The following is a 10,676-nucleotide window of genomic DNA, read 5'->3' as shown; positions in this document are numbered from 1 at the left end:
GGGTTAAGGGTTTGGTTTGGTTTTCTGTTTTATTTGAAGCTGCACAATCCCAGCAAGAAGCAAGAGAGACTTGTATCCGACCACAAATGTGCCTGTTCTTAGTTTCCTCCCTCAGCTGAGGTGCTCGCTGTTCTATCTCTGAGTATTCAGAGCAAAACTTTCCTAGCTGCCAGCGGCTCCTGCATTTTCCTGATGATCTCAGTATAAGAAAGATATTTTTTTTTACAGTTAGAACTATCATTCACTGGAACAGGCTCCCCAGGGCTGTGGGAGAGTCCTCATTTTTCAAGACTGAACGTAACAGAGCCCAGGCAGTCTCATCGAGGCTCCCTTTCTCGCAGAAGGTGAGCAAGGTGAGCTTTTGAGGTTCCTTCTAAACTTAGCTACTCAGTGATTCCCTGGCTCTATTCGTTCAGCCCGGAAGGTCACTTCAGTGTTTTATTTTGAAGAACTTGAGAATACAGTTTTCTGTCCCTCCATGGGAGTGACCTGATCATCGGGGTCCCTGCAGCATGGCGCTGCTCGCTCTCCAGACGTGCTGCACCCGCTGGTTACCCATACCAGGCATTGAAAGGACTTGCCTCCAACCCAGGGAGGAGAAGTCAGAAACTGCGGTGCTCGGGGATGAGCAAGGTTGATTCGCTCAGAGCGACTTGTGATGAAGACTCTCCCGTGGAGCTCCCCGAGGCTGTAAGCTGGAAAAAAGATAGCGCGCTTTGGGGTGAAAACCTAAGCCAGCAGCATCACTGGTACGGGCTGGAGAGGTGAGGGAGCTTCAGCCACCTGACTGGTGGGTTTGGGGGCTTCCGGATGCCACCTTGATACACGTGGGAAAGTGCAGCTCGTGCCTTTTCCCCCCCCTCCTTCTGCTGGCAGCCTTGCCGCGAGGATGTTGGTGTCACCGGCCGCAGATGGGGTTGGTGACCAGGGGACTTCCCGACAGGTCGATGTGCTCCATTGTCCCGGCGCTTCCTCCTTCCTACAGCACCTAAATATATCGGGAGGCACCGTGCCAGCGGTTATTCCGTAGCTGGTTTTTTAGGGACGGGTTTTGCTTGGCTTGACTTTGCTCTGTGCGTGCCCTTTTACACTTTGCACTGGAATTGCCAGAAGGTTGTTTAAAAGCTACAAAGATAAGAAAAACCTGAGCCATGACGGGCATGTATAAGCAGTTTGATTCTGGAGCTCTGTGTATACTTTAGTGCCGTTCTTAAAAGAAAATTAACCAACTCATTAATAACTATAAAACCACTTTGACTCGGCACAAAAGACGTTTCGTTAAAGGGCTGAGTCTCCCAACAAGGTTCACTGTGGTGCTGTTACCTCTGGGATTCCCCATGTACATCTGTTCTCATCCTGATTTTTTTGTTTCTTTTCCCCTTGCTGTCAGTTGAAAATGGTCACCGCGGTCTTGCCTCATTTGTAATTATTTCTGTGGTTATTTTTTGCATGTGTCCGATTGCTTTTGAATGGAAGGTAGGATTTGCTTACAAATCATTAGAACCACAGTACTTGAGAGCACTAGTTAACCGAAAATGCACTAAATATTCAGGATACGTGAGGAGAAAGCTGCATTTTTGGAAAAAGAAACAAATTCAACTGATCTGTAGCATTTGGCTGAGTCATCACCACGCTCTCACCTATCTCATGGCTGGTGAGACGACGGCAGTTATGAGCAGCAGCACATCTGAGCCTTGAGCTAAGCTCTGGTTTCCTGGATGAATAAACTTTAATTCCTCTGTTTTCTGAGCCCCCTAATGTCTAGTTTCCAAGCTTTGAACTAGCTATGCGGTGAGCTGACTGTGCAAATGTAATAAGTTGAAGTAAAACGTGTCTTCCTCTCTGTAGCAGAACTTAAAACAAACAAAAGCAAGGTTGTGTTAAATGAGATGCTCAAGCAGTGCTTTTCCCTTTGTTTTGTGGCTTGTCTGTCTTGAAAACGTTAGCCGGGTCATACTCTTGTGATGTTTAATATAAAGAAACCATATGCCTTATTGTTTATTTTAAAAGACATGCTAATGAATCGTTTACACCTCCTCGGCTTAAATATTTAAAGCGGCGCGTTGTGCCACGGGAACCGCCACGCTGCGGCACTGAGGGCACTGTGAAGCCGTTGCCTTACTTGCAGCCTCCTCTGCTCCTACAGTTCCTCTGATTTGATGGGTGACGGGGTTTTGGAAGTTTCAACGTGAGCAGCTTCAGACACTTTGAGATCTGACTCGTAATGAGCTGCCCCAGGGACCCGGATGGGATGTTAACGCCTCTGCCTCTCGCTCTCCCTTGCAGGAATCTACATCCTGATTGCGGTTGGAGCTGTCATGATGTTCGTGGGGTTCCTGGGATGCTACGGTGCTATTCAGGAGTCTCAGTGCCTTCTGGGAACGGTAAGCGCAGAGCTTTGGGTGCTGCTTGGCACCGTGACGTCCCTGCCGGGTGGCATGTGGCCCTACCTCCCTTGCTGGAGACTCTTCCAACAAATCTGCTGGTTTTATCTGTTTGAACAAGGAAACGGCCGAGATTTCCTGCAGTATCTGAGTGAGGGCATCCAGGTATGTCCTGGAAAATCCAGTACTGAAATGCTGCAGGTGTCCTTGGTGTGAGGCCGCAGCTCAGGATTCCTGGCAAGGGATGAGCTTAATTGCATAAACTACTGCCACACCAAAAGCCTTGGGGAGAGCCATTAATTTAAAGCAAGTTCTCACGTGTGGTTCGGCTTTAAACTCAATGCAAAAAAAAAAACAAAACAGAAAAAAAAAATGGAGGGGTAAAACATGAAAAGAAGTGGAAGGACTTCTCCAGCACTTGGCTTTGTTGGGCTGGGAGTTTCTCGGTGGTGATGAAGTGACCCACGGCTGTGGATTCCCCTCGGACAGAGGGAAGGGGAGCTGCTTTCCCTCGCTCTCGCGGGTGGCTTCACCTCTAGTTGCTTCTGTTTCCCAATAAGCAGAGGGTGCTTCTCACCAGCTTTTACGAATCACGTTTTTACGGGTGGATGGGAGCTGCTGGAGGAGTTTTTGGGCATTATTATCCCTGCTGCTGAGAGCACAAATCTGACAGGGGCTGTGGTGGTAGGGTCTGGCAGCTTTGGATTACTTTTTTTGTTAAGGCGAGTGATTACAGAACCTGAATTACCCCTCGCTCTCTCTGGAAGTTGGAAAGAGGATTAGAAGGGCAGGTGGTACAACGTACCTGAAACCCGACAGGGAAATCAGCTGCTTTGGCTGAAAGGAGCAACTCAAGCCGCCGCGTTTTCTCGCACCTCGGCTTGCCAAGAGGAGGCTGGAGACACCTTGTGATGACGCTTTTCTGCTGGCCAAGGCTCTCGTCGTGCCTCAAGGACATTTCCAGGGCACCAGGAAGCTCCACGCTATCAAAATCCTGTGCCAAGGGCGGCGTGGAAACCAAGCAGTGAGATTTCAGGAAGGCAGGAGGGAGCTGCTGGACATGGAGCGGGCTCTGCTTCCCAAGGGGCTGAGACATGTCCAGCTGCCTGGCCAGGAACCTCATTGTGTTCCCATAGCATCCAGCCGCGTGGCTGAGCCTCCGGGCAGATGTGCCCCCCAAACCTGGGGTAAAGGAGCCATCCTTGGCTGGAGAAAGACTGCAAGAGTGAGCCCTAGCGCTTAACCAGAGAACGACAGGGGCATCACCTGCGATTTAGGGGGATGTGATTCCTTGAGGGGATGTGGGACCCCATCCTCCAGAGCTGTTCCTGGAGAATCAGGGATAAATAGGTGTTTGTGGAGGATTTGGTTGTTCAGGGACTGGACAAGGATGTTGGAAGTCCTTTCCTGCTGCCTGGTCAATAGGCTTGTTTCCATTTTGCTCTTGCACATGAGAGCCAGGTCAGAGCATCTTTCTGGAAACTCCAACCTCCTCTATTGTTGAAGAAAATGTCCTGAATGTGTCTGGAACAGAGGCTGCCCTGGAGCCAGGGGCTGTTGTCCCACCCCATACTGTGTTTTTGTCTTCCTCTGACTGCATTCACCTCTTTTGCTGCTTTACTTCCATGGCAACTCTCCTAATTTGGGGCTTTTCCCAGGAAGAAGTCACTGAGACTTTCAGTGTCCCTGTCCGTGCCTCCTCGCTTGGCTCTGACCTACGAGCTTGACGGCTTCCCATCCCCAGCCTGACAGACCTACAACCGTCACAATGTGTTCCTGGGATCTGAACAAAAAGATGGAGGGAAGCTTGGGGGGCCGGGAGGGGCTGGCAGGGAGGAGTCCTGGAATTGCACGAGCAGGGTGAGACTGTGGGAAAGCATTAGCGTTAGTATTTATGCAAAAAACTGCAGTAACCTTGCAGGGCTGTGGATGCCAAGGGAGCCGGCCATAAATCACACCCTGACATCCCGCAGCTCCTCAGAGGCTTGAATGTGGTTTTAACCCTGCCCTGGCAATTCCCGTCCTCGGAGCATCTGTGGCAGAGCAAGAGGCTTGTCTGGATGGTGCCAGACAAGCTTCTTGCTTGTGCTCACACGTGCACAAAGAGGATTGATGTGTCCTCATCCCTGCCAGTCCCTGGGTGGGAAGGGCTGAGCTAGTCCTGGTGGGAATCCTGGACATGGACATGGTGTCCAGTAAGTTATAGCAAATCGTGTTTGGACTAAGGGCGTGAATGAGAGGGAAAACCACTTGAAATCAGGTGACAGCTTGCTCTGATCCCCTTCAGCAGAAGTGCCGCTCCACCATCTCTGCCCACCTAATAGCTGCTTTTGTATGTGGCCAGGTACGTTAAGGGTCCCTCTCGGTTTGTCTTTGCAGTTCTTCACTTGCCTGGTGATCCTGTTTGCCTGCGAGGTTGCGGCTGGAATTTGGGGATTTGTCAACAAAGACCAGGTAAGATGACTCCAAAACCTGCATTTATGGGACTGGGAGGCCAGGGCAGAACCGCAGCAGATCCAGGCAGGAGCTGTTTTGCTCTCGAGCTGTTCCTGGACTGAGTTGGGGGGGTTGGGTTAGCTGTGTGACTTAACTCCTCTTGGCCGGGCTGATGAACTTTGAATGCGAGCACTTGAAGGTGGCATCTGCTCCTTACAGCATATAGTGCAATGTCTGGAATAAAAATAGCTCTGTCTCGCTTGGGTCTCCTCTAGCTGCCACACTGTCAGTGACAGCGTGTGGGACGTCTTGATGGGAAGCCATCTGCACGTTCTAGCTGCCAAAGAGCAAAGAGCGAGCGCAGCGCCGAAGTGGGGGAATACCGCACAGGGAGAGCCTGCGTCGGCGTTAACGGGATTGCTCGATGCTTCCTGCTCTTTGCCTGTGGGATATAACCCACTTCAGGCCACCCGCCTGCCAGGACGGAGCTTGCTGCTGGTCAGTGTGCTGTGCACACACGTGGAAGTCATGTGTCTGTCCCAGGCACGCTGCTCGGATGAGGTCCTTTGCCTGGAGGGGCTTAGCTAAAGCGTGGGACTGAGAATTGCAGCTTTTCCCTTTTCTGCTCACCTTCCCTTTGGTGCTCGCCCCCGTGCAGAAGTTGGCCTCAAGACTGTCAAGGCACAGGAGCCACGGCCAGGCTGCTGCAGGCAGCGAGCTCAGCGTCGATCGCTCGCTCGTCCGCTGAGGGTTTGGAGCTCAGAGCCCAGGTTAGACGCCCTGACAGAGTAGGAGATATGTTTGTTTTACTAAGAGACGTAAGCCAGCTGCGTAAGGAGGTGGTGGCCTGCTCAGCTGGGGCATGTGTGTCGGCCACGGATGAGCCACTCGGCCGTGAACGGGAACACCCTTGTAGTCACTCACTGGAGAAAGCGTGATTTCACCGGAATAAACTCTTCCGTGGCTAAACGCGTTATTATGCAGGCAGGGTGCTGTCTCCTAGCAACTTTGGCTAGTTGACCTTTGCGGAGGGGCTGTGCCTCCTGCAGATGGGAGGTTGTGAATTCTGAAGAGTCCAAGATGTGTGACTGAACGGACAGCAAAAAAGTGAAGCCTCTGTAAGGAGAGACCCCACGGCTGCTGCTTTGCGTGCCGGCGAGAAGGCCATCGGAGCACGAAGCTGTGAAATTTAGGATTTGCCAGTACAAGAACGATGACCTCAGCCTCTAAAATTAATTTGGTGGTTTAAAACGAGCACTGGCAGCCTGTTGGCCTCAGCTGCTTTTGCAGCCTGGATGACGAATGGGCCATTTGGAAGTCCCTGCTCTCTTGCTTCTCCCTGTCTTGGTCAGGAGCAACACGGGCTGAGAGGGAAGCACCAAATGGTCCCAGTCACCCAGAGCTGCTCCCAGCCTGGATTCGGATCCACCTGGGTCCGCAGCCTGTCAGGGGGACGATCATCTATCATGTAGGCACAGGATCCTCCTCCATGAAGCTGGAGGCAGCCTCTCCCTCAGCCTCCTGCCTCGGAGATGCCTTAGATAGAGGATGGGGAGGCAAGAAGTAGGATTATTTTACTTTCTCCCATGTACCAGAATGAAATGGTCTGTTTGGAGAACTTTCAAAGCAAGCTTTTCTGAGCAGTGACGGAGAAATACTGGAATAACTGATTGAAAGGATGCTCCTTTTTGCTACAGTTTCTGGTTTTGTGCACTAATCCAGCCTGTGCTGCCAGGAGCAGATGTTCAGGAACGTGTTTTCCCTTTCGTACTTGCTCTTTCTTTTTTTCTTTTGCTTCCCTTGCCTATCCTCCTTTCATCTGTCTCTCCCAAATTATTGGAGGGTGTTTGAGGAGACAGTTTCCCTAAAAATCAGAGGGGTTTTTTTGTGTTGTGCAGCAGCATCTCATGGGTGGCTACAGTTTGCCAGCCCTGCTGGCAGGGCTAGAATACAGATGAGACTTCTCATCTAACCATTTGCAGGACAGGGGTGCCCAGCTCCAGGCAGAGACCCAGCCAGAGCTTGACGTCCATCTAAAAGCTGACTTCCCCGACCCAAACGAGCCGCCTCACTAGGCTTTAGCATGTGATCTCTCACAAATTCCCGAGGTGCTCATAGCAACAGACGACCTTGCTTGCATATCCCACCTCCTCCTGACCTCCTCATCGTGGGAAGCGTGTTGCCTGCTCGCTTTGAAGGACAGGCCTTTCTTCGTGTACCTGTGCAAATAAACAGCATCCACGTCTATTTAGAAACTGCTCATCTGCCTGCGAGTGCCGTTAGAGGGAACCTGTCCCCTTCAGGCGTGTTGGCTGGATGGGTTTCCTCCTCCTCTGGCTGAAAGGGACTTTTCCCTTTGTCTCTCCCCTAGATAGCCAAAGACGTGAAGCAGTTCTACGACCAAGCATTTCAACAAGCGCTTATGGCAGAATCGGACGCGAACAACGCCAAGGCTGTAGTGAAGACCTTTCATGAAACGGTGAGACGCTGGCGGTCTTGCTGCCCGCTCTGCTCAGGCTACGTGCGATTGGCCAAAGCAACCTCTGCTGGGTAGAGTCTGTTAATGCTGGTGGGTTTTTTTCACCTTTTTTTCATGTAGCTGGACTGCTGTGGCCCCGATAGCGCAATAGGAGATATGACTCTCCTGTGGAAAGAAAACCTCTGCCCAAGGAAGGACAGCTTGCTGAAAAGCTTTATTGAGGTAGGCACGGCTGCTCCACCCAGCGCAGCTCCCGTGAGGAGACTTGGCTGCCGAGGAAACTTGGGAATTAGATAAAGGGTAAAGATTTCGTTTATTCAGGAGTGGCGCTGAGGGATGTTGGAGGTTCCTTTGCTGTTCCTGCTTGAGGGGGCTGACGGGTGCAGAGGGATGAAGTCTGGTGGGAAATCCTAGAGCCAGGATGCAGAAATGCGAGCGGGACTGGAGGGGAAGCAGACCTGATAGTGTGGGTGCTGGGGTGGGCAGGCTCCCTGATGGACGTGCTTCTCTGCTTCAGAACACCAGCTGCCATCAGAAAATCGATGAGCTCTTCTCCGGGAAGCTGTATCTGATCGGTATCGCTGCCATCGTGGTCGCCGTGATCATGGTAAGTGTGACTGCCGGCAGGTTCGTCGTACCCCTGGGGAGGGTCGGGATGTTCAGGCGAGCACCCGGTTAAACAGCAGCACCTACAGCCCCATCCAGGAGGAGAGGGAGCACCGTCCAGCCTTTTTTTACCGTTCTTTTCTCGGGCTGCGGTGTTTCATGCTGGGGTCTGTGGCAGGAACAGATTCGATCTCTTTGCCATGGTGGGTTTGCTCCCCAGCGAGGGACTGGAGGGCGTTGGGACAGTGATGCTGGAGGGATCTCAAAGGGTTTTCTGCATAGCAGGAGAGCTGGGAGGTTTGCAGGGTACCCCAGGGAGGGGAGAACATCTTCTCTCAAATTGGCCAACTCTTAAAAGAAAACAGCGGTGAAGACGTGGCATCTCTGCCCTTATCGCTGGCGCGAGAGTGTTTATGTGGAGTGAGGGGCCCTCGGGATGGAGGGGAGCTCCTGCATTGTACCAGTCAGTGCTTCAGCGGTGCCCCCGTGTCTCCCGACAGATCTTCGAAATGATCCTGAGCATGGTGCTGTGCTGTGGCATAAGGAACAGCTCCGTCTACTGAGCCGTGAGAGCCGGGGAGGGGAAGGGGGGAGCAGGGCGGACGGCGCTAGACGGGGCCCCAAGTGCCACCAAGTGACCAGGAGACATTTCAACAAAAGAGAAAGAAAACTATGTATATAAATACTTCCAATATTACCATACAGTACTTACCATTTTTTATTTTGAAGTATTTTTTTTTAAATAAATAAAACTTTCCCGTATCCTTGTGGCTGAGTTAGTTACACATCAGTGTTGTGTGATGGGGAAGGCTGCTGTAGCAGGAGATCGAGTCCTTCCTCCCCCTTCCCCACCCCCCGTAACTCAGATATGAGGGTGGAAGAGGAGCAGAGGAGAAGGCTGAAGCCTGTTAGTAGAAAACTTTTTGCCTTGGTTTTTATTCTCTTTTTCAACACTGACTTTTTATATATATATATATATATGTGTGTGTGTGTAATTGGATGCTGAAGCAGTATTTAGCATTTTTGTTCATTTGTACTCATCTTTGCTACCATCACCCCAACTCCCTGGGAGAGAGGATCAGAGAGGATCCCGGGGGAAGCACCGACCTGTTGCTCCTCTCTGGCCCGTTTGCATCATTAGGTCAGTCCTTAAGTCATGCTTAATTTTTTAAAATTTTTTTTTTGACTGTCTGAAGCACGGGGATGTTTTTGGCTCTTTGGTTTTGTGGGCTTTTTTTTTTTCTTGGGGCTATAACTTTTTTAATTGGCTCATTTGCATTTGTTTCATTGAAGGGTCAGTGGCCAGGGCTGAATTTTTAGTCACAGGTTTTTAAATATAGCAAACTCAAAATTAAGTCACTTTTTTTTTTAACCTCCTTCAATGTTTCTTTATAGAGATGTTTTTGGAGAGAGTCTAGGTCTGTACTAAGTTTCCACTGTTAAGCTAATTCTTGTATACAAATGATATTGGAAAAAAAGAAAACTTTTTATTTAAAAAAAAGTCCTTAACCTTAGAAATCCTGAATTTCTATATCGCAGGATGACAAGTGGAGGTTCTCAGCCACAGGCATACATGTTTTAAGATTTCCTCTTTGCATCACTCTCTTGTTCAATTCAATTTTCCCGACTTAGAGTGTATCATCACACACTGTAGCATCGCTGGGAAATTGCCAAAACCTCATTTTGCAACAAATAAACAAAAGTAAAGTGTGTTTTTAAGACTTTCCAGTTACATCAACGGCAGGAGATCAGCTTATCGAAGCAAGGGAACCCAGGATTTTAGATGGCACCAGTTGAAACACTTTCTTGTGACCTGCTAAGCTTTGGCTGCCAATTGGACGTGTGTGGCTCCTGTCGCGTGCCACTCCGTTACCGTGTAGATAGAGGGGGAGAGTGACCCAGGAGCCATGTAATAAAATCAGAGGGTCTCTAAAAAGATGATCTATATGTATAGTTCTATAGATTATATATTTTTAAGCAAAGCCTTTTCCTTAGCTGCACAGGCACTTGAGCTGGAAATGATAGTGTCTCTCAGCTCGTTGCCACCTCCTGGAAGCAGGCAAGGGGAGGAGTTGAAACAAGTGATCACCTTCCCCACTTCAGGAATATTTCTGTTTCTTAAGAGTATTTCAGTCTCCCCCGTCATTGCAAGGAAGAGCTTCAAGTGGGATAGGGAGGGAGGCCTGTGAGCATTTTAAACTTGGTACCTTGTCCACACAGGACAGAAAATTCCTGCACTGGGGCAAACTGATCCGTTTGGAGATTTTTTCACTTTCCCCTTTCCTCTTCCTGCCTTTTAGTATATAGGGCCTTTAAAAAATATATAGGTAAATATATATATATATATCTATCTCTCAAGTTGTGCTGGGTTAAGAGGAGGAAGTGCTTCAACAGAACTTTGGGTTGAGGGGGTTGGAGGAGAAAAGATTCAGCCTTAGAATTAGCCTTAAAGCGACACTGCCCTGAATGTCCACGTTGTGCACGCGGAGGGTGAGACGAGGTGTTGCAGTAGGTCACCCCTTCCCCTGCTCCCCAGCGTCGCTCCTTCGGCTCATCGGCTCTGTTACGTGGCTCTACGTGTACGCGTCAGCCCAGCATGTGTGTTTACATGGCTGTGCGTCGGGATTGTCAGCATACAGAATGGATGTGTAACTCGCCGCCTTTTTTTTTTGTTGACTGTTGATAAATGTGTATAAATATGCTATTAAGCATTTCAGTTCTCTTTTCTTTCCTTATACCGTTTTTGGGAGGTTTTTTATATATTGTTCAGC

At 49.9% G+C, this 10,676-nt stretch overlaps 1 protein-coding gene across 1 annotated transcript in view; it reads left to right on the top strand.

Annotated features, from left to right (window-relative positions):
* The window catches only part of CD81 (CD81 molecule), a gene marked incomplete at its 5' end in the record, with an annotated part of 15,648 nt that extends 7,051 nt beyond the window's left edge, over window positions 1–8,597 (top strand). Inside the window, 7 exons of the mRNA XM_009877371.1 lie at window positions 2,287–2,384; window positions 4,764–4,838; window positions 7,192–7,299; window positions 7,420–7,521; window positions 7,686–7,694; window positions 7,817–7,906; window positions 8,406–8,597. Coding sequence (XP_009875673.1) covers window positions 2,287–2,384; window positions 4,764–4,838; window positions 7,192–7,299; window positions 7,420–7,521; window positions 7,686–7,694; window positions 7,817–7,906; window positions 8,406–8,468 — 545 coding nt within the window. The remainder of the gene's footprint in view (window positions 1–2,286; window positions 2,385–4,763; window positions 4,839–7,191; window positions 7,300–7,419; window positions 7,522–7,685; window positions 7,695–7,816; window positions 7,907–8,405) is intronic.
* Between the last annotated feature and the right edge of the window lie 2,079 nt (window positions 8,598–10,676).

Source organism: Apaloderma vittatum, unplaced genomic scaffold, assembly GCF_000703405.1.
Source record: "Apaloderma vittatum isolate BGI_N311 unplaced genomic scaffold, ASM70340v1 scaffold25259, whole genome shotgun sequence".
Taxonomy (NCBI): Eukaryota; Metazoa; Chordata; class Aves; order Trogoniformes; family Trogonidae; genus Apaloderma; species Apaloderma vittatum.
The sequence above is the reverse complement of the archived record's forward strand: the minus strand, read 5'-3'. Positions and strand labels throughout refer to the sequence as shown.